General features: G+C 30.3%; 1 protein-coding gene across 18 annotated transcripts in view; it reads right to left on the bottom strand.

The window, feature by feature from the left end:
• mtd (TLD domain-containing protein mustard) overlaps positions 1 to 24,915 on the bottom strand; it is a 510,063-nt gene that overhangs the window by 105,832 nt on the left and 379,316 nt on the right. For 11 of the 18 annotated variants that reach the window (XM_074129454.1, XM_074129449.1, XM_074129444.1 and 8 more), the window contains 13 exons: positions 24,182 to 24,306; positions 23,767 to 23,951; positions 21,439 to 21,576; positions 18,513 to 18,630; positions 17,348 to 17,549; positions 16,966 to 17,258; positions 15,865 to 15,995; positions 15,295 to 15,468; positions 12,602 to 12,720; positions 10,358 to 10,393; positions 7,854 to 8,016; positions 6,994 to 7,189; positions 4,455 to 4,541 (listed from right to left, as the gene is read on the bottom strand). In XM_074129454.1, coding sequence (XP_073985555.1) covers positions 4,455 to 4,541; positions 6,994 to 7,189; positions 7,854 to 8,016; positions 10,358 to 10,393; positions 12,602 to 12,720; positions 15,295 to 15,468; positions 15,865 to 15,995; positions 16,966 to 17,258; positions 17,348 to 17,549; positions 18,513 to 18,630; positions 21,439 to 21,576; positions 23,767 to 23,951; positions 24,182 to 24,306 — 1,967 coding nt within the window. Of the gene's footprint in view, positions 1 to 1,683; positions 2,206 to 4,454; positions 4,542 to 6,993; positions 7,190 to 7,853; positions 8,017 to 10,357; positions 10,394 to 12,601; positions 12,721 to 15,294; positions 15,469 to 15,864; positions 15,996 to 16,965; positions 17,259 to 17,347; positions 17,550 to 18,512; positions 18,631 to 21,438; positions 21,577 to 23,766; positions 23,952 to 24,181; positions 24,307 to 24,915 lie in introns of those variants that run through there. The other 7 variants (XM_074129446.1, XM_074129445.1, XM_074129448.1 and 4 more) reach the window with 7 other exon arrangements.

Here is a 24,915-nt window from a genome sequence, read left to right as displayed (position 1 = left end):
CTTGGAAGGACTACACCTTGTGTGTGGTCCGTGAAGGGATGAGGAGAGAAGTGGGATAGAGAGCATAACCGAAAGGTTCATTGCTAAAAAAAACATTTAATAAAGATTTTTCATAAAAAAAAAAAAAGCAAAAGAAATTTTTTTGATCGATGGTAGCGACCTCTAAATATCAATCGATTTTGCTCTATTTCGATGGAAACTTTTTGTTTTTAAATGAACTTTGATATTCCGCCCGGCGCTCTTTAAAATTTAAAAGTCATCATTTTTTGAAACACCCTAATGTACACACATAACATATCATCACGTTCATCCAAATTATTAATTTTATTTTAAACAAAAGTTATAATTTCAATAAATACTTCTTTAACAAAATGTTTTTTTAAATTTGTAATTTTTATACTATGCATTTATGTAGCTTTTTCACTTGGGGGTCCGTGGGCAAGTTTTGACTATAAAAAGGGGTCCATGGGTCAAAAAAAAGTTTGGGAACCACTGGTTTAGAAGAAAGGTACGAGCCTCCCTCCTATTTAGAGCCACCAAATGATAATGAAATCCCCAAATGATATCTTTAAAAACAGCTTTTTTTAAAAAAAAGTCTTCTAGAACATTTAAAAACACCATGAACTGAACATCAAATCACCAACTGACTAAATAAAAATTATTTCAAGAAAATGCAGAAGACCAAGAAAACCAAACTGATTAGCCCCGAACGATGAGGTTAATGAGGCCATCGGAATTTAACAATAGACGATCAGTGACACACTTACATATATTTTATTCAGTAGAATCTTATTTTACACAAAATCAGCCATTTAGAGAAAAATAGAAAATCACTACCCCACTTCTCAAGATGTGCCCTTATAACCGAATTTCAGGTCCCATGAAAGAAACTGATCTAAATCTGAAATTTGAGTTATGCAAATGAAAACGTGTAAGATGAATATTCAGTACGATTGCAAAGAAAAGATGGAAGAAAAATGATAATAAAACTAAACTTAACCTAAGCAACTGTAACCTTCTCAATGACTGACACAATTTTTTATTTTTTAACTTTTAAATAAAAAAATATTTTAATAAATTATGTTTCACAATAATGAATAATCATTATTCAATTAAAAAATAATTGTTTTGTGTAAGTGTACCAATAATTTTAGGCATACCAAGACTGCAACAGATATGACGTTGCAGAAAAAAAACAAACGATATTTACTTGTTCGCTTACTGAATACGGTCAAAGAATTGATTGGCAGGTGTATAAATAAAAGCAAATAGAAGTATTATTGGCTATTATTCTGACAAATTAATACTAGAGAAGATTGTAAACTATTCAAAAATTCCAAGATTTCATAACTTGTAAAAGTAAACTAATCATTTATAACCTGTGTATTTATAAACGTTCTTAATATTTAATGTAAAAATTTAGCAAGAAAACATTTATAATATTTATGCAATACGTGGAGAAATAAAATCGATATGGTTATACCAAAACAAGTTCTTTTAATGTAGAAACAGATTTGAAAGAAAAGAATTTTATTTAAAATTTATGTGCTTCCAAAATTCATGCTCAAATATAAAAAAAATAATATATATATATATATATATATATATATATATTATTTTTTCACCAAGTTAGATCTCTATTTAAACTAAAATAGATTAAAGAAGAAAAATGAAATAACTCACAACATCGATAATAGTTTTTCCTAATGTCACAACACCATCCATTTTTTTTATTTTGCTTTTAACTTTAATGATCCCACGAGTAAATAGAAATAAAAAAAAACCAAAATTATTTTATCAACAACAAAGAAAAGAAAACAACTTTCGAGAGATAAAAACGCACTGCTAAAGCAAATATAATGTTTATGTAAATTTAAAAAACCAAATCTCCAAAAATGGTTTGTTAAGATTTTTGCTAATTCATGGAAAATTCATAGAACAACTGTTGCATAGTATGTTGCATTATTATTTTTTGCTGTGCATTTAATTTTAAAAAAGAAAATTGTATTAAATTTTATTTATAAAATTCTACTGTTAGTTAACCTACTTTTACACTTGTTCTGTAATTGTATTCTTAAACTTAGAACTTCTAAAAATAAATGAGGATATGCATTAAATAAACATAATGAAAACGAGAAAAGAATAAAAAAAAGAATTAAAATTTAAAAAAAAGAAATAAAGATATCTGGGCTAAACTAAGATGCTAAACAATATATATGCTTTGCAATGCTATAAAAGAAACAAGTATAGAATTTTTATACATTCAAGAGAGTGATGGAAAGAACTGGTTAGACAGCTTATACCGAACTATCAACAAGACGCGCGCAGCCCCTATACACTGGTGTGTGCGCGCGTTAGTCAGTCTGCCAGTCGGTTGGTTGGATAGGTGAAATTAAAGCCCTTCCCTTTTGTTTTTTTTGATACTCTTCAATTATCTCATCTGGGGAGATTAGTGTATGGCTCCCTCCACTGCTAACAAATATAAACGCACAGACCTGTTTTATGTATATATATACAAAACAAATGATTAGCTAAATCATCTGTAGAGGAGAGAGGAGAATATAATTGTTTTTTAAGATCCAATCAAACTTGACGACGGCTGAAGTTTTTAGACCATAAATTTGAAATTAATCACGAAATATAACAATATAAATTCTTATCTTTACTTAAATTTCATTTAATTCCAATGAAATCGTGTTTTATTGTTAGTAAACACTGAAATTCCTAACACATCTTTTACTGTTATAGTGGCAATCAAATGAACTGGCAACTCAAGATCATACAGCATCCTTCTCAGGTATAAGCCAATTGTGTTCCTTCTTACTGGCGCCAGATGGAACCACTAACCCTATAGTATCTCTTCCGAATTTAAGACGCATGAAAATTCTCCAAATCAGGAATGGTGTATTAGAATCACAATTCTTTTTCCACACTAAATCTGCAGTTACCCTCATCACTATAAAAAATCCAGCTTATAGGAGTTCTTTAATGGACAAAGTCTGATAAAGGAAAACCGTAAACTAGTGTAACCTTCTTTTTACTCAAAACAAGATCTTTTAACAGAGTTAAATGACCCAACATATTCTTCGCTCTACTTAGTTCTGTAGTTAGTCTTTACTAATAAGTTATTAATGACAAGAAAGTGCGAAATAAAAACAAAAGATAGTATAAAAAAAATTGCCACAACTTCTAAAAAACACAACCATCACAATAAATCATATATCTGTCAAGTGGAAATGGAGTATCGCTGCAGAGACTGAAAGATGGAAGTCTTAAGATGTTATGCTGAATCGTTATTAGCTTGCATCATTAAACAATGAAGTGTCAAACAAAATTTTGAAATTAAAAGAAAATTGATTGAAGAAACAAAGTACTATGCAAGCAAAAAAAGATTTCAATTCATTCTTTCTCAAAGTTGAACTATGAATGTTAAAAGAAAAACTGTAAACAAAACGAATCCCTAGTAAACAATGAAAATCTTTAGATTCTTCATAAAAAATAATTAATTTTCTTGGTACTTTCAAACATAGTAACATTATGATTATGCGAACATGTTATTAAATCATTAAATAATAATAATAATAAGAAAAACAATATGGAGCAATAATTAAGTTGAATAAATAATTAAAAACTCAACACAATGTATACTTACTAAAGCCAACAAATAATCTATGAAAATATATTAAATAACGAATGAATTATTCATTCAATACGATTCACTAGAGGTAATAATGCTAAAATGAAACTAAATCAGCCCCCACATAGTTATTGTTGTACAGACAAAACATTTTTTTAATCAATTACAACACCTTGTTGCAATTGTTTATTATTATAACAATAAAACCTAAAAGTTATTAACGCTTTCTTTCCCTTGCATAGAATATCGAATATAGGTTATGTAAACAATAGGTGGGTTGGCTCTATAAATAAATATGTACGCTTTACCTGGACATAAAATAAAAATTAAGTTATTTTTGGTATGTTCAATAAATAGGAGAAGGAACTATATTCCAAAAAAAGAATAGAAGAGAAAAATTTATGAATAAGTAAATTTTGTAGGAAATTATTTATTTATGAAGATTAAGAAGTGATAGGAAATATATATAATAAAGCTAAAAACATCTAAAGCAACAGTGATAAGAAAAGAACATACAGACTACAAAATATAGTGGTGCAAATTAGTTTTCTAGTCTATATTAGTGCTGGACAGAATTCTTCCTAATCTATATCCCAATCTGTTAGGGCAGAAGGGATTTACTATCTAGGGGAACTACAACATTGAAACCTTCAATAAATCTAACCTCCTTTAAAGAAGAATTTAGAATCCATAAACGACAAGAAATATACAAATAATGTTTATGTTTTAAACAAAATAGAAGAAAGAAAACAATGAAAAACTTTAAAGAAGGTTATCATAAGAAGGTTCTTTTTTTTTGTTTTTGTTTTCAATGCACCTCATTATCTGGCTGAGAATCAGTTGAGGGCAACATAGTCTGAGTCTTCACTAATGTTGAGAGCTTGGTATATCGAGCCTTCAGCACCTGTACAGATCCCATTGTATTGGCGCGATCTCTTTTTTTAAAGCCACTTTAATTAGCTATCTATTACATTTTAATCTCGATGAAATAAATTTACAATGATTAATAAAATGATGCAAATATTTGGTTAATTAAATGTCCTATAAATAAAAACAATTCTCTTATAAAATTGAAAATATTTCAATCTTTATTTTTTTTAACTTTGCTTCTTTTAAATAGGTTTAAACAAGGTAAACGCTGAAGAACACTTACTAATTTATTTCCAAATCACACCACATAAAGAAATCATATCACAGTAATATAATCTTTCAACTAACGCAAGAAACCATGGATTTTAAATCAATGGAAATAATTAATGTATTAAAAATATTTACCACTTAATAAGTGGTAATTAGAGTGTGAAAAAGAGACAAAGTGCATTTTACAAAAGAAAGATTCATATTAAAACGAAAAAAACAGTACTATTCATCAATGGATTTAACATCTTACAACTCGGGCCTTTAGATGCATTTCAAGTAAGAAAATGATGCTAGCTATTTCTAAAAACATGTAGAGCAGTCAGACTGCAGGTTGTTGGTAAATTAATAAGGGGCCAAAGAATTATTTTGTGTGGAACTATAAAAGAAATAAAGTAACAAAAGCAAAAATAGATTTTAAGTTGCTTACATACTTCGCGACAAAGAACAGAAAAACTATTCTGTCACTTTGTAGGGAATAGGAATAGTAAGTCGATAGTCATTTTTTTATAAACTAAATTCTACTTTCAGAATTTTAAATGCCTACTACTATTTTAAATGGAAACCAGTATATAGATTTAGGAGCTAGCACTTCCTAATTTCTTTAATGCAAGCAAGGGCTCCAGCCTTTGCTGATCTACTGAATCTGAATTTTAGCTCAAAAGAACTGCAATTGAATAGCCTAATGATTTCATATTACATACGAGATAAATTATTCTCTTGGTACACTAATGACAGCGTTTCCAAACTATTCGTATACATGGGAAATTCGAAAAGAAAATCAAACTTTATTTCAAAATGTTAGGAAGCCTAATGAAGCCTCAAAAAGCTTGAGGAGAAAAACATTTCAAACAATTGGTAGTTATTTATAACTAAACGTCTAATCCGAGGCCAAAATTTCTTCCGGCACTTCTGAGATGAAAGCTCCGATAAGACACGATTCCTTCCTTCCAAATCGTTACGATTTACACCAGAAGTTGCATGAAAATCTAATTTTGGGCATGATAATACAAAAGGAGGATTGAACAGGTTGAGTTATTTGTTACAGTTTTAGAAGAGGACATATTTTCTTTATAGTAAATTTAGCAGAGTAAATCTGTAGATACTCCTCAGTAAAGTAAAGTAATCGCCTATTATTTCAGGCGGGGGCTTAACGTCCAACCACCATTTACAAGGTGTAGTGGACGGAGGCGAATAGCAAACGTACTTATACTATTTCTCATTTAACCATTAAATAAAATCTAAGGCCTAGAGATCGGGAATCGAACCCAGTACCACAATGCATATTAGCTTTGCTGGTCTCGCCTCTTAACCCGCTCGGCTACCGTGGCGCTACTCCTCAGTAGATATAATTGTAATGTGTCAATGAAGTTATTAAAAGCCTTCTTTGGGTGTTGGATTCAAAATATATACATTCAATTATTAATGAATCAGATCTTAAATTATACAGGGATGGATGTTTGGGACTAAAATAAAATTCGAGGAAGGCGAAAGCTTTAAAAAATGTTTACCAACTTCTTAAGAAAACATTTCAGGAGATTGCTATTGAAATCAACAAACACTGAAATTTTACTTCAAAGAGAATGAACCATTTTCATTCAGTGAACAGTTCTTCACTAATATAAATTGCATTTTTTTTTTTGGGGTCGCTTTTCCACAAAATTTTCACGAAAAAAATAATGAGAAACATATGGAAAGCAAGTATGAGTCGTTAAGTGCAGAAATGGGTAAAGGTTAGTATCTAGTAAAGCAATAAAATACCGCAAAAGAAGTAGCAGTCTCAGAATAGATAGAGAAAAAAAAAGACAGCAGTGAAATTTTTTAAAAAAATATTTGACTATTCTTATTAAATATCACCTTCATTAGGCTATTCTTTGAATTACAGTTCCTGGACACAAAAATTACATCAGATATGTTATTGGTATCTTACTAAAATGCACCCTTAAGAGAAATAATGGAGACTTATTTTGGCAGATAATTTAAAAGGAAAAAATATTGTCATGACTATAAATGATAAATAATAATAATAAGAAAATAAAAACGACCAAAATATTCGCCCTTAAAAACCAGGAAAAAACTATATTGCACTCTTCGAAGAAACCATTTATATTTACCACTCAATCTAAGAAATATTCACGAATAATCAGGGCTACCAACGCTTTGAATAAATAAAAAACGAAAATCAATTACAAAATAAATATAAATAAATTTTGACTTACCTCCCAACTCTCACGGGTATATTCCCCAATATCTGTATCACTTGGTCTTCTATCGCCACCAGTACCGTCTTCATCGTCCCATAATTCTGTATCAGAATCGATAAGCTCATATCCACGTGATGCTACAACTTCTTCATCTAGATCACCATACAGATGACCAACCCAGGAAGTCAAAAATCGATAAAGTTCGTCCACCCTAAATTAAACAATTAAAGCCAACGTTACTTTTAACTTAAAAATTAATTTCAAATAGATTTTTTATTGACTGTCTAATTTTAATTTGTCAATATTAACAAATATTTGACAATATTAATCTTTTATTTAACAATATTAAATTTTATACAATATTTCAATTATTTTTATAATAAACAGAAAATGCCTACCAAAACAAGATTATAAATTACAGCATTAATTTTTCGTTTAATTAGATGATAAAAAAAACTATGCTTGATGCTGATAGATGTTACGTTTTATAGCACTTTGTGTGATAAAATGAAGAAATAAAAAGAAAAAACCGTACAATTGTTCGTATCAAATTTAATGTTTCATGAAAAGACAATCCAGAAATGTTTACACCTGTTTAAACATCATTTGCAGAATCGCTAAATAGATTTAAATGGTAAATATTAACCCAAAAACATTGGCGATTGTGATTTAATACTTGATAAGAGAACATAACATTAATATTTATGTTCTGAAACAATCTCATCGAAGGATATCATTTTCTAAGAATATATAAACGTTTAAAAACATGATATGGAGTTCAATATTTATTATTCAACTAGCCACTATTGAATGATCAGACAGACCAATGAATGATGGTAAAAACTTCTAATACGTGAATCCATAAATTACTGTACCTTTCTCTAGGAACACTGAACCAATATTCTGGGCGCATTTTCTTCTTTCCATATGACATGATGGTTGATGTTTTTGAAATTTTTCTATCCTTTGGCTTGCCCATACGAAGTCTCAAATATAATGGCGGATCTTCACATGATCTGGCAGGACGTGGAATTAGTTCTGTAAAGAAGTGCAGAAGAATATATTATTACAAGAATTTAAAAGGTATAGGACTTAATTTTTTTTGTAGTGTATAAAAGAAAAATTTCATTGTGATTTTATAAATAAACAAAATACAGCTTTTCAAGGATCATCAATATCAAAAGTTATAAAGATATTAGTTTTCTTGTTTAAAATAACAATTATTTTTTTTTAAAAAAATGTACATATTGTTTACATTTAAATAATTATTGATGCACAATTTACAAAATTATTTGAATAAAAATAAATGTAATTTTGAGTGTTGTCATTCATTGTAAAGTGTAATAAATATAGAAGTGCAAGAATAAAAGCTTAAAAAAAAATTCATAAAACATGCGCATTAACAGAGAACACTATTTGGAATACTGTGTTTCACTGAAAATTTAATAGCAATGACTAGAATTGAATTTCTGAAAATAAGCTTTATTATTATCTTTTTTAGCTTTGTAACTAATATTATAACTAATAATATAAAGTGTATTACATCTTTTTGAAACCTTAAGTTTTGGTTCATCCTATTTTGGGATTTTCTTAGAGTAAAGGCATCTTTAAATTAAACAAGATAACCATCTGTCGAAGGTAAACGAGTAAGCGAAGGTTATTGAGCCTCAGGTGGGCCAAAATTTCACGGACATTAATCAAAAAATCGCACTCTCTCAGTACGTATATACAACTATATTAAAAATTAACAGACTTTAAAATGACGAAATTATTGACTGTTACCCATCTGTAAATAAGTCCAACCTTTTAAGTTCTATTTTGATTGAAACCACTAAGTCTCACTTTCTTGGATTAAAGTTCTACTCAATGAAAAAAAACAACATCAAACTGACAATTTAGAATCTTCGCTACGATCGATCTGGATATTCGGAACAGATATTGCAGTATCCAAAGGAATACACAAAAAATAATTTGGCCATCCAACCCAAATTCTCAATCGAATTGATGACATCTCTTGTCTCTATAACACGATTTACCATCATCTTCTTACTAATTGACTAATTAAAGATCTTGGGCGTATCTCATGGATTAGATCTTTTGCCATAAGGGTAAACACCAAAAGATAAAAGGAGTTTCGTTTACTTTTCTTCCAGACAAAGCCTATTCCATTGTCAGATCCAAGCCTATCTTGGGGTTATTAATCCAGAGCCAAGTCTTGCATATATTTGTAAAATTAGACTCTTATCAAAAAGTAGGGTTGCTTTGTACCATCAATTATACCGCAATATTCTAGAAATTAATTCGATTTAGTTGAAGTAACCTGACTCCTGTGACAACATACAAGGGAGCATCTGAAGTTCACTAGAAATTATAAAAGATAATGGGACAGAAAGAGTAATAAGCCCGCCCCGACAATAAATATTACGTTTCTTATATTCTTAGATTAAGGCGCCACGCCACGGTAGAGGCGAGACCTGCGAAGCTAATATGTATTGTGGTACTGGGTTCGATTCCCTGTCTTAGGCCTTGGATTTTATTTAATGGTTAATAAAAAGAAATTTACAGTAAAGTATGTTTGCTAGTCTCCTCCGTCCACGACACCTAATTGGTAGTTGGACGTTAAGCCCCGCCTGAAAAAATAGGCGATTACTTTACTTTTTTATTCTTAGATTGAATGGGAAACAAGTACCAAATAGCTAAGCATTTTCTTTGCGTTTCAACAAGCGGATTGATAGTTTTAGAGTTGAAGAATGAAATTAATGAAGGTCGAAACTCACGACATGTACAAAGGCGGAGCTCATTATAATATTCAATGTTTCAAATAATCACTTGTTGCTTAAACAATTATTGTTATATTCTTTATAAGAATGATAAAACTAATATTAATTAATTTAACTTAAAAGTGAAAAAAAATCAACTTTTTTTCGGCTTATATAATCACACAAACAAAAAGCCTGCTACAATCATGCAGAACAACTAAATAATATCAACATATGTCTGAATAGTTGACTCTATTAAAAAATTGTATAAAAATTTTAATAATAAAATTAAAAATATAAAGGGTCACTTTAAAAAACAAACTACACAAGTCTCCAAAACGTGTAGTGTGACAATTTTTTCTTTTTCTGGTGTAACTTATAGATACAAAAAAAAACATTCAGTGAGGTTTTATATTTTCAAAAACATACCACATTTCTTTTAAAATTTTTTGTGTAAATATATCAAAAAAAATGGAGAGAAAACAAAAAAGCCGTTACATGAAAATGACCACACATCGAACACAATTAAATTAATGAAAAAAATAAATAAATAAATGAAAATAGGACCAGGGTAAGTTACATGCTAATGTGAGGTATTTTTGTTGTCATTGCAGACGTACCCAGCTCTTCAAGTTGCGGGAATAATGGTGCATGAACTACATCAGTCACCGTATCGCAAATACAACAGACAAAAAATAATCAGTGCGTTAGTCCCACCTATGTTTCACAATTTTGATTTTTCTTTTTAATAAAGGATTTTTCCTCAATATTTTATCACCAATTTGCCTTTCCTTGTAATATATGTGCCACCTAATTTGAAAGAACAACATGTTTGATAATAAAGTTTTTAAATATTTGCGGCTAAGTCTTTCTAGGAAAATTAAAAGTCTATTTAACTTCAAATTTCTTTTGAAATCTTCTTGAGGATTCAATAAGGTTTTGACCAGAAAAAAGAGTGAACAAGAATATTCTAGGCACAGTTGTTGGAGTCGAAAATAGTAAGGCCAGCATGGATGTAACAAAATATAGATTCCTACACTCAGAATATTTTATCTTCCATAATAACTAAGGCAAATAGTTACGAAGAAAGAACTAATGCAGTAACTCTAATGAAAGAATTTCTGTGCAACACAAAATGGCCAATGTCCCCCAGCAAAGCTAATGGAGAGCTTGTAACAGTGAAAATCGATGAATTACTTAAGTTGAAATAATTTATTAAATTTGAAGAAAATATCCAGCACATTACTAGAAGTGAGCACCTTCTCTGGAAAATAAACCAAAACGAAAATTAATTATCAAAGGATAAGGTTAGCAATAGCTGCTAACAGTAAAAATGGGTAAAGCATAATGCCATACATGAGTCATAAATTCACGGGTACCATCCATAAATGGCAAGACTCAAGGGCTGAATCACGGCCATGGATCAACAAACCTCTTAATAAATACATTTTTGGCACTAATGACCGATGCAGATGATGCGCCAAAAAATAAAAATAAAATAAAATAAATAATAATAATTAAAAAGAAAGAAATAAATAAAATAAAAATAACTGAATAAATAAATAAATAAAATAAAAAATAACAATAAATACACAAATAAAGTAAAAAATAACAATAAATAAATACATTTAAATCAATATAAATCCGCTACTGTTTTATGTGTGTACTCATAACTTCAATGAGCGAAATTAAATTTGTAATCGTATCAGAAAGCTGGTCTTGAGATGGCTTTAAATGCTTTATGTCGGAGAGATTGAAAATCTAGCTCTTAATAAATTAGGCAAGCATTATCTGGGCTTACTTTTAGGGCGACCATAATGTTTGCTGGACAAAGGAAAAAACTTTAAAAAAGAAAAAAAAAACAAGAATGAACACCTTGCTAAAATGAACGTTAGTTATAATAAATTCTAATCTTAGATAATACAGAGCTCAATTTAAATTGAACAACATTTATTAGATGAAATGAAATTCACTGCAACTCTATTTAGAAACTTTATTTCAAACGTATGCATTATGCATTGTGTTTTATCTTTTCATTCGAAGCATTAAATAATCCAAACACTTTTTTTTTTTCATGTTTCATGTAAACATAATGACATTGACCAATAATGAGATCATGTCTTTAAAGGGGTCTAACAAAGAAATGATTGTTTCATCTTGTTTTTGTTTAAATATAAGGCTGGGGCAATAAACCTAATCTAAATCTAAAAATACATATAAAAATGTATATCATATCATGCAGAGATAGTAAAGATACACTAATTTATTAAATATGGAAACAAAAATTGAGATTATTTTTCTAATTTAATGTATATAATATAAAAAAAACAAACTTTAAAATATCAAAATAATACACCCCAAACTTTATACTCAGCAGACTTTTCTATAAATAAAATAAGCTGTAAGAAATACACATTATATTAGATGCTATTTTTTTTAAATATAAATAGTTTGTACGAAATTTCTTTCGTTAATAATATTTTAAAAAAGGAATAAATATTTTTTTTAAAAATTTCCTCCCCTTTAAAGTTCAAAGCAAAAATTGTAACTACGAAAAAAAAAGGAAAAATTACAAGCGGTCTATGACTACACTAAACAGTTATAAAACAACTACACTGCCAGTGCTGATGTCATGTAGTAAAATAGAATCTTTTTCTGTAAATTATTGAATTCTGTATTGTCTTTTAGAAATGAAACATTTACTAAACATACATAAAATATATATATAAGGAATCAGAAATAAGAAGTCTAAAATTTGATTTAAAAGTAGAAAAAAAATATAAACTTATAAAAGGAGTAGTTGAAAATAAAACTATATTGTTAAAAAACAAAATTATCTATTAATTTATCAAATATATACTCACTATCAAACGGTACAAAAAGTTCGGGCATATCTTCAACTGATACCATACTTCTATAGTCCAATTTTGGACCAGGTTTACTTTGATGTTGTTGCCGTATAAATGTTCCAACAGAAGATCTCCTGAAAAAAAATATTGAAAATTAAAATTAAAAAAACGCAACAAACGATTCTTATTTTTCTAATAAATTGTAATAATTTTTGCCTTAGTATTAAGTTTGACAGGTATACCAATGTAAATATTAAAGTTTTGAAGTGTAAATAGGCACTGCAGCCTGAAACCTCCTTTGTATAATTTGTATTCTATTTTAAACTGTAAATAAACTTTTTCAATTTCGATTTCTAAAATTACAATTTATAATGAATAAAGAGACAACTTTAATTAAGCAAGTTCGCAGAATAAACAATCAGAGATAAATTTCCAATTAAAATTGGCTTTAAATTCATTGCTGCATTAAAAATCATTTTATTTATTTAAATTATTTAAAGATTGCACATTGGTTATTTAATCTACCGTTCCAGGTTGAATTTGTAAACATTTTAACTCTACAATTAAGGGGAAAAAAATTAAAATATGAAAACTATTTTAACACCTGCAAAAAAAGAAATATATCAGAGTTGGTAGATCGATGATTCCTACAGTATCTAAATGTATATATAAAATAAAACAACTATAATAATAGGCATATCGAAAATTCATGCAAATTATTTTATAAATGCTAATTAGAGAGTTTAAAATAATATAGGCTAATACGTGTGTTTGTATCCATCAAAGCATACTCATTTTTATTGACCTAATACAATTTGGATTATCAAGAATTCTTCTAGGAAGAACTTCTGCGTGGACTTCATCTCTTATCTCTTAGTTTCTATCTTCTTATTTTAAACATATTTATTTCATGTCGAGGTCATTAAGAGGTGCAAATTGGCTACCATCTTCGATGTATGAGTCGAAATGATTTAATTAAAATCAGTAAAATGGATTGCAATCTGTGATTTTTTAGATATCTTTTCTGCAGAACAATTGGATGTTGGATTTGTGAAGTATTGGTTGTAAAATCAATCGGTTTCAAACCAAACCAATCAGCTTTCATCCTGTCCATTCCCATTACGAATATGTATTACAAACTAGTAACCTTCAACTATTAGTAAGCAAATAATTAGCACCTTCTGATCAAAATAAATGCAATTAATAATATGATGGGCAGCTCCCTTTTTCTTGGTCGGATATATTCAACAGGTTGTCTAATGAGATTAGGTATAGGTGGTACAGAGACTTAACATAGTTTTACGGAGATAACCAGAGAACTTACGAGATGACTAGATGATCTTATTGATCAATACGTACTTTAAAATCAAATATCTGTTTATTTTAATAAAAATAGCCTATTTAATTTTACATTTAAACTCTCTAATAACATTGAGGTTATGTAAAATAGGAATAATAACATGCAAAAATGTTCTTATTTAAAGCAAGCCAATTTGCTGCTTTTTATCTGTGGACCTACTTTAAAATAAAATAGAGACTGTCTGCTATTCTCCATTAAAACTGTAAGTCAAGTGCTAATATTTAGAAATTTACAAATTGCAATGTTGAACATATTAGACACCTAAATGCAGCTCTATTAAATATTTTATTTTTCTTAAAAAATAAATATTGCAGCAGATAGCAAAAAAAAAAAAAAAATTCTTGTGCTTCAACATATTTAAAAAAAATCATGTTTGTGGTGAATGAAAATGCAAGACATGAATGTCAATCAGGGTGGTTTGTACATATTTTTATTTGTTTTTTAAGTTTTTAAATCTGAACTTCTTTGAATTTATAACTTGATACAAGTTTTACCAAGTGCTAATTTTATATTATACCTCTTAGTTAAATTAAGTTAAATAGCGTTAACAATTCTAGGGCAGAAAATTCAATAATACATTATTAATAACTAGAAAACCATTACAGTCAGAAAAACGATTAAGGTGAAGCAATATTTCCCTACACAAACTGATGCACCAAACACTGAAGTAGGATGAGAATCCTGAGAGAACGAACTAATTAAGAAAGAATGATGGATAAAATGGCGAATTCATAAATATTTTTAGAGTTTCAAAAATTTTTTTTGGAGACTGATAGATTCATCCGTAAAGAAAGAGAGATATTACTTATTTTATTTTTTTGTGTCTTTTTTATGAATTGTTGCCAAGTTTTTCAATCTACCATCATTTTCAGTCATTCATTATGGTATCTTTAGAGAGTTTCTTACATAAAATTAATGAATGAGCCAATTGAAATGAATAATGGTTTAAAAGTAATGATTGTCACAAAAATATCAGAATACTAACACTGTAAAACATCCCAAAATTTTGTAACATAATAGACTGTTAAAAACTTTGATTTTTTTGTAAGAGGTTTATAAAATTAACACCTTGTCAAATTAATACATGAATAAATTACATTTATTTCAAAAATATTTCTGAAAAACAAAAAATCAAACAGTGGAAGGATGCAAAGGTTTTAATTTTGTCGGTAATAAATTATAAAGGAAGTACCCTATACATCAACAACAATATTTATAGCATTGTTTAACATAAAATAAAAATAATAAAGGATTTGCACATCAATTCTGAATAGCATTACAAAAACCAAAAAAAATAAATAAAATAAATGTTTAAATAATTACAACACTTATTTTATTAATCACTTACCCTACAGTGTTGATGATGTTTGAGGTAGAGAAAGATGGGGCAGAAGAAGGAGCCGAGGATGGAGCGGAATTTAATTGGGAATCAGTTGGTGGAAATGGAAATTTTCCACCATCTTCACTAGGGGTTTTCATAAAGAGACCAGAACCAAAATCAGTTACCATATTTATGGGAGAGCTAACAGTTGGTAGTATTAAAAATATATATATATATATTAAAACAAGGATTATGATTCAAAATATTTGGGGATTTAGGAAAAGCAAATGATAAGGTAAGTAGATGGATGACGCGCAATAGCAGCATTTGAAAAAAAAAGAAATATTTAGCGTTACTTTTTCCATTTACCTTAAAAAGCAGCGTAATTTAAAAACAAACAATTAAGCAGAATCATATGTGAAAACTGCTCTATGACACTGCTTAAAAAATTACTTTAGCTCTCTTACTAATAACCAAATACATTCTATAAATCTTCTTAAAAATTGTAAAAAAAAATAATTATTTTATAGAAGTTTTATGTATTCTATATAATGAAAGTAGAATATTAAAATAATTTTAAACAAATAAAATACTGACCTTGAAAATACTTTGGAAATACTAAAAACAGAAGATGGATGTGAGTCAGCCGATGAAGGTAAGGAATCTTTATCATCACTGCCTGTTATATCTCCAACCCAAGACAATGGATACGAGAGCCTCTTAAGCATCTAAATTACATAAACGCAATTAAATTAAAATGTTTTTAACATTTTAAAACTCTTCAATCATTTAAGGATTTACAGATCAATTCCTTAATCGATATACGAAGTGGATATATCCAGAAATTTGGGCAGTACTCCCTTAGAGCTTAACATTAAACGACTTAACATATTAATAAAGAAGCACTATATACAGGGTGAACCAGTAAGTATTGTCCAAAGGCCTACTGTGTTTGGTACATTTAAAGTGGAGTTCAATGAAGTATTGGCCAACTTCATATTTTCCATTGTCCTTTAGTGACGTCACTTAATATTTTTTCTCAAAATAATTACTTTTTTTTGCAATAAAAATGTTATTACTCAGAAAGTTTTAGTCTGAATTCAATTTTGATGATACGGTTAGAAAGACAGATAAATTTTCTAAAAATTAATACCATTTTGAAGCATAAGTTATTCTCTAAACAACCTCAATCTTTCTCCGAATGCTGGAAAAATAAAAGTAATCGAAATTTTTAAGAAAACTCATTAGGCCCTTATGTGATCATTATCAGATCTAGGTGCTGGCACTTTTTATAAAAGTTTCCTTGTCTAATGGGCTTTCAAACGGTATATCATTTTCCAGGATTCCTTATATCTTCGTATGAGAAATTACGTTTGTTTTGCAAGAAAACGTGTTCACGAGCACTCAACAGTGTTAGTTATCAAGTTGTTTAATTCATTGAAAACTCTTTTAGATGGACCAGTAGTCAATTTTTGTATAAGTACTTGTTTGAAATAATTTCCTAACATTTTCTCAAATATTTTAGAGAGATCAGAAGAAAATTTTTAATGTGTAATTTGTAACTTTTGACTTCCTTATTTTAAGACAGCCTACTTTAAAATTGAATACTGGCCCATCTAGGAAGAATCATACTTTCGAATACTTTAGAAGAATCCTACTTTTCTATAATAATATTTCTAAAAAGATTAGAATTAGCACCTTATTCTTTTTTGGTTCTTGTTTATCTTCATCTTTTTTAATTTCCTCATCGAGACTAAACGAAACTGACTGTTTCTTTTTCTCTTCTTCTGTCGTGGTTGTATGTAAAGGTTGTACTGACACTGGTGGCACGAATTCACCATCACCTGCCAATAAGATATCAGCATCTGAATAGACAGTCTTCCTCGGTACTGTTGGTGGAGGTGGAGGTGGATCACGTATATCTATTCCAGAATCATGACAAGATAATTTTACAAGATGACCTTCACTACCTCTACGGCCTTCTTCAGGAGCTGGAAAATGATTAGTGCTTGAAAATTTTCCAAAAAAGACAAAAAGTTAAACATGTAGGTACTTTTTAATTAAAAAAAGAGATATTTACCTTGTTCAGGTTCTTGAAATATTTCTTTTTCTTCTTTATCTTCTTTTTCACTGTCAACTGAATGTTTAGGAACTGCCCAATGATGATCTAAGCAAGAACGCCGCCTTTCTTCAATTGCACGAACTAAAGCTTCACCATCGACTCGATTAACATCATCCTCTAGTGGACTTTTATCTTCAGTTGTTGTATCCTGATTATCACTCTGAAAAATTATCAGTGATAGTTCATTTTTTTTGGCGATTAGAAATTTAATGAAATTATTCATAAATTAAGAATGATAGCAATAATGGAACAAGTTTTCATAAGTTGTCAGGTCATTTAAAATAGTTGAAACAAGTTGTTGAGAGCTCAAGATTCAATTAAGAAAACTACAGCACAAGACCCCGTGGACTGCAGAAATTATTCTTTATGACAAACGAAAAAAACTCATTGGATATGAATTGAAACACACTTCGAAAAAAATCCCCATAATATATTTTTGAACCAATTAATTATATACTAAAGGTTTTTCTTTTCAGAAAGAAGGTTATATTATTATAACTACATAATTATAATAGCTAATATGTATTGTGGTAACGAACCAGAAGGTTCAATTCCCCTTCTAGGCCTTGGGTTTTATTTAGTGGTTATTAAAAGGAATACTTAGTAAAGTATGTTTGCCTCCGTCCTCGATTACGTTAGTTGGACATGAAACCCATCTGAGAAAATTGGCATTACTTTAGATTACTTTTAATTACATCAAAGAAATATTGGGAAAAGCGGCAAAAGAATGAGCAACCCTATTTTTAGGGATAACAGTATTAACACTAATGTTTTTTTTAATGAGTTTTCGAGAAGGTGAGAGAGATAAAAAAATCCATTCAGAAAGAGGAAATTGAAGTAGATCCTCCCTTCCAACCAATCCATCTGGATCCCTGGAGACGGCCAAGACAAATCACTTACTTTACTAAAGTAATCATACAACTACTGTTATAGTTATCATACAAAGTTTACTTCAATACAAAAATAGAATGGTGTTGAGTGAACAAGTTAATAAACTGCCTATTTCATCAAGTATATAAAATAAATAAATCAAGTACATACAAAATAAATAAATAATATAATAATAAATAAATGCATAAAAGATAATATTTAAAAATAAATAGGTATAAAGAATAATACATACAAGTTTATCTATTGTACTATTAGTTGGGGTGACTAAGTCTCTTTCAAAAGCTTTGGGAAATGCATCTCCTTCTCTCTGTGAACCAAACCAGCATGCATCATCCTCCTCCGTAGATGACCTGAAAAGTTAGATAAATTTCAAATAGTTTTTTTACAAATTAATAGCTAATAAAATATTGATTTCATATGAAAATACTGATTACACACCAAATATAAAATTAGAACTTACGCCGATCATAGAGCACATAGTAAAAAAGAAAAATGAAATAGCAAAATAAAATTCACCTTATTTTCTCCAAAAATGAGCTGCTCTAAAAGGTTTTATGAAATTTTTTACTACTTCAAGGTAAATAACATGCTTATGACAAGACAATTGAATAAATAAAAGTTATTCGTACTAAAAATGCAATTAGACCTACTTCTAATAAAATTAGAGCACTTTTAGCAAAAAAAGAAAAGTAATAACCTTTCTTACATATCAGAAAAGTCTGGAAATAGCTGTTTATTTAATTTCCCAGTGTAAATTTGAATAAAATTTAAATAAAAATATGAAATTATTTTAAAAAATAATAATAAAGATGGGTAAAATAGAATTTTTGTTTTATTTTTGGAAAAACGAAAGAATTTTTCACAGCCTTACCCAATTGGTTCTCTGGTTCCTTCATAAGTCCATAAACTTCCTAGATAATCTGAGCTTAGGCTGTGCACACAAAATTATGTGTAATCAAGAACTCTTATACTAGGAGAAACGTAATCGAAAAAGAAAGAAAAAATTATATTGATGTTAAAAATAAATTTAAAAAAGAATAACTAGAAATAAATTTTGTTTTTACAATTCTAAATTAAATCATGCCCTTTTCAACCTTTAATATATTTTATTTATTTTTTTAAAATTTCTGAATGAAAGATTTAAAAACTCGTCACTACTTTTCGAAAGCTGCTAACCTTCAATAATTATAATAATGAAAAAATGCGCAAATAAAATTAAATTGAATATTATTATTACTGGAACTGAACTGAAGAATAAATCTTCAACAATAATAATCGCACTACTTCCATGATCGTGATGAAATATTATTTCAAAATGTCCCTTAGTATTTTATTTAAATTAATTAATATTTTTATCAAATATAATGGCATCAATTGTTTGCATATAAAAAAATTCACATTGATTTGCTAGTATTAAGCTCTTTAATATAATCATCATGCACCTGAAATTATTACATTTAAAGGATTTCATGCGCAGCTTCTTTTACGAGGGTCGTTTGAAAAGTCCGTGCAAAGTCAGAGAGATAGCACCACTGGCGCGTATCGAGGTTATGTTTAGTTAGTAGCATCTCTAGGAAGAATACACACCAAGTTTCAGGCAGATCGGTCTATTTCTTTGTGTTTGGCATTCGTTTGAATCGAGGAAGTCGAGTGATTTTCAAAAAATAGACGAAAAAGAATTTCGTGTGTTGATTAAACACTACTTTATGAAAGGCAAAACGCCTCAGGAGACTAAAGAGAAGCTTGATAAACATTATGGTGACTCTGCACCTTCGATTAGAACAGTTTATAAGTGGTTTCAAAATTTTCGGAGTGGCCATATGGGCCACAAGTGACGCTGAACGTTCTGGACGCCCTGTTGAGGTTACTATTCCAGAAATCATTGATAAAATCCATGATATGGTGATGGATGACAGAAGAGTGAAGGTGCGTGAGATTGCTAGTGCTGTGGGCATCTCGAATGAACAGGTACATAATATTTTGCATCAACATTTGGACATGACAAAGCTATCCGCAAGATGGGTGCCGCGATTGCTCACGTTTGACCAAAAACGAAATCGTGTGAAGTGTTGCAAGGATGGTTTGCAGCTGTTCCAGAAGAATCCGCGTCGTTTCGTCACTGTGGATGAAACATGGATACATCACTACACTCCTGAGACCAAAGAACAATCTAAACAATGGGTTACCAAGGGGGAATCTGTGCCAAAAAAGGCGAAGACCGTTCCTTCGGCCGGAAAGATTATGGCGACTGTCTTTTGGGATTCGCAAGGAATAATCCTCATCGACTATCTGGAAAAGGGTAAAACTATTACAGGTGCATATTATTCATCGTTATTGGACCGTTTGAAAATCGAGCTGCAAGAAAAACGCCCACGATTGGCCCACAAAAAAGTCCTTTTCCATTACGACAACGCACCAGCTCACACCTCAGCAGTTGTGGTCGCAAAATTAATGGAAATAGGTTTCCAACTCGTTTCACATCCCCCCTATTCTCCAGACTTGGCTCCCTCGGACTACTATTTGTTCCCTAATATGAAGAAATGGCTGGCGGGAAAAAGATTTTATTCAAACGAGGAGGTGATTGCAGAAACGAATGGCTATTTTTCAGACTTGGACAAATCCTATTATTCGGAAGGGATCAACAAACTAGAGCAGCGTTGGACGAAGTGTATAAGCCTAAAAGGAGACTATGTTGAAAAATAAAAAAGGTTTACCCCAAAAAATTAAGTAGTTTTTATTTTTGCACGGACTTTTCAAACGACCCTCGTATATTTTCAACAATCATAGCAATTACTTCATTAATAACAAATTGACACGTTGTCCGACCCACATGGAATAAATATAATAATAACAATAATTGCAATAATAATAAAAGCGAGGGAATATTTTCGATATTACTGCACCCATACAAACTATTCAACTAAACGGATCATTATAAAACAGAAGTTGCATAATTTACTACTAGGCAAATAAAAGCCGACGTGCTGGGGGGGTTTTAACTAAAATAAAAATAAAATAAACTGAAAGCAAAATAAAATAAAATGTTTAACTAAGTTTTCATTAACCATGATACCAGCTTGGATGTAAGAATATTTTTTTTTCTTTCTTTTTATCTTTTTTTTTTTTTTTAAAATGAAGGAACAATTCTATTAAATTACCTAAGATCTGTTAAAGTTTCTTTTGCGGAAGGATCTCGGCTATCTCCTTGATCGGTTGATAGAAGACAACTTGCATCACCTTCACCTTCTGATTCTTCACTTTTCATATGGTACACTTCAGGTTTTGGTATATTACATCTGCAAAAGATAGAAAAATATTATTGGTATGAATGTGGACAATTTTATAAGTAATATTGGATGGTAATCAGGGATTAGTATGAGATTAATTTTCAAAAACATAAGGAAGAAATTAAGTTAAGTGATAGCCTACTAAACACTTCTTTCATTTTCTCTTCACAGGAGCTGCAGCTACAGTGAGGGATAGTCCTAAAATAATGTAATAAGAGAATGCAACCAGGAGGCCGGCAGTTTATTTGGAAGACTACAGGCGCATTTTATAATTGATAAATAACATTTTGGAGTCATTGAACACTTCTTCTGTTTCCTCTGGCTGTACAGTCCACGAAGGACCTTGGTCTCCTCTATCATTTTTACCAAAGCAATTCCTCTTCTATGTCCTTACTCCCAGACTTCCAATGTCTGTTTCTACATCTTGCACCCACCTAATCCTCGGTCTTCCTCTTTTTCTCGCCCCACTCCTGGGTGCCCATTCATCATTTTTCTGGGAAATCTGGAATCTTCCATCCTCACTAAATGCCCTAGCCATCTCAATCTTCCCCTCTTAATCCATCCTACTAAATCTTGCTCCTGTTACAGCTCTCTTATTTCACTATTCTTCCTAATTCTGTACCTTTCTTCTTGTTTCACTGGGCCAAAGATTTTCCCTTAGAATCTTCCTCTACCAATCATTTAGCAGCCTTTCATCCTCCTTGATTACACACACATATCACTGGCATACGCAGTGGTTGTGTAGATGTGCTTTTGTAGGCGATCAGCTTTGCCTCCTTATATAGTTCACAAAAACTTAAGACCTTCTGCAGAGCCCAGAAACACCAACTGCTTGCCTTTTATTTCTACACTCACTTCATAGTTATCGGCGGCCCCCAGATCTTTGAAATATGAAACCTTCTCAAACTGGTAAGTTATGCATATAGACGCTTCATCACTATCCAGGTTTCTTCGAGAACACACCATAAACTTCGTCTTCGACTTATTTATTTGTAGACCAACTTTCTACGAAGCCGCTTCAAATTCTTGAAATCCGCCCGCGCTGCTCTGGTTATTCCCTGTTAAGACCACATCGTCTGCATATGCCATATGTTGGCTTAATCTGTTGTAGATTGTGCCGTTATGGCTTGTCCATACGGCTCTTACAACCTTTTCTAGTGCTAAATTAAAAAGTAGACTATAGGCACAGTTTTTAAAAAGGCACCATTTGATGAAGTCATTGAACACAGGAGGGAAAAATGAATAACAGAAAAGAAAATCTTTTCTTTTTCCCTATTAATTAATTTCCAATCAAGAATATAAGAGTGTCAGTTTAAACAAACAAAAGCCAAGAATCTAAAAACTTTTGTCACCAAAAGTGACTTCTTTGAGATTGAAACTACAGAGACTTCCCATCTTCAGAAATAGAAACCGCTCTTCTTAACATAAGTGAAATCGAAATCTCTACACCAAACTACCTCTTGATTTAGGATACAAGTCTGACATTGTTCAAGGATACAATAAACATGTGTGTCATGATTGATAATATCGATGATACTGTCCAACAGATCTAAACCACAATTTCAGTATATACGAGTAGCTGAAGTAGAAACATCATGGATCTCTTCCTAACGTTCAGCAGCCACTGAACGCAGTAGTATGGTTCACCAGAAGTCAAATCAGTACGTTCTAAAAGCATATCATCTCCTGTAATGCTGAGGCATTCCTGCCAGAAAAAGAAACTCTCTTGCGGAATTTGTAATTTTGCCCACAATTCTCAATATTCTTCATGAAACGTCTAATTTAACGAAAATTAACGTCTACCGTAAATAAAATTTCGAAGGCATGTTCTAAGCATGCAACATAAATTAATTTCAATTTTTGGGCTAAACAAATGCTAATTTTTTTAAAATAATAATAGATGCTTCAAAAATTTGAAAAAAGTTTATCGTCATCTATGTAAGCATAAAAATTAAATTCTTCGTGAGATGACTGTGCTCATCTGAAGCTATCTATCTAACAGCCCACTCTACCTTACTGGTCAGACTTGGAACTTGTATAAACTGATATTTGACACGTTGAAGCATACATCCCTCATCTTCTAATTCACATCTAACACAAATCTTTAAAAAAAATATGCAGCAAAGAGATGCTCCATTATTTCTCTGCCAGCATTTAAGTCCAAGCAGAGCAATAAATAAAAAAAAATAAACGACTCACTTGTTATCGGCATTGCCAACTCTCATATGGGCAATATCGTGGTAAATAGCTGCGTTAACGACAAATTCCATAGGCGCTATAACACCATAAGATTCTGCACCACGTTCAATTACAAGTGGATCAGATACATTGGGATCAAACATGAAGGCATTTGGAGTCACAATGAGTACTCCACTGACTACGCCCTGCAAATGAAACAGTAAATTAATCATAGAGCCATCTTTAGTCAACTTTCCTTTAGCCTGGAAGCAAAGGAAGGGATTATAAGAGTTTCTGAGGTTGAAACACAATTAATTCTGAGGCAATAAATTCCATATTTTATGAGAATAAAAATAAAATGGTTAATAAATGAAATATATACAAAAAACTTTTTAATCATATATAACGAATGTGCATAAATAAATATTATACTCACTTGCCCATCAGTAATGTGCCTAACATTAATCCTAAGGAATTTTTCTAAGAGGGGTGAAGAAGGTGTGCCAACCCTTTCAACGTGTCCAGGTTTCGGTGAGTTAACACGTAAGGTTTCCAACATATCTGCAAGAGATAATTTATAAACAGTCATTAAACTTGTTTAGCTAATCAAATGTGCAACAGTATAAAAATAAATAAATAAGAATTTGCTGGAATAAAGAAATTGTTGGTGGCTCGAATGAAGACCAAATGAATTGGATGTTATTTTGCCCATTAAGCAATAAGCTTGAGCATCACCAATTTTTGTGATAGTTTAAAGTCTAAAAGATGACTTTTAAACAAAAAAAAAAGGCAGAATTATCAATAATTTTAGATAATACACTATTTTGGCCATTGAAAATGACTGAAATCTACTGGTTTTTAGACGTTTTGAATTCCACAATATAGATTCTTGAAGTTCACAACTCACCATCATACCAGCTGTGATTTTCGTTAAACAACTTTTTTTACAACAGATCTTTGCTGATAGTTTGCACAAAATTGTCAAACATAAAGCATTCACAATTACACTAAGAAGGCTTTAAATTGTTTAAGTGATTCAATCAATTAGTCAATATGAAGAACTTATACTTTGACTATAGATGAAAATAACTTGAATTAGTTTTGAAGTAACCTCAAATTAAGTCCAGGTATTAAAACTGAGCAGCTTCAAGATTCAAGGATATTTGCTGT

This window comes from Rhodnius prolixus, unplaced genomic scaffold, assembly GCF_049639745.1.
Source record: "Rhodnius prolixus isolate KJV_2025 unplaced genomic scaffold, Rpr scaffold_9, whole genome shotgun sequence".
Lineage (NCBI taxonomy): Eukaryota > Metazoa > Arthropoda > Insecta > Hemiptera > Reduviidae > Rhodnius > Rhodnius prolixus.
Note: the sequence above shows the minus strand (reverse complement) of the source record. Positions and strands in the feature narration are given on the sequence as shown.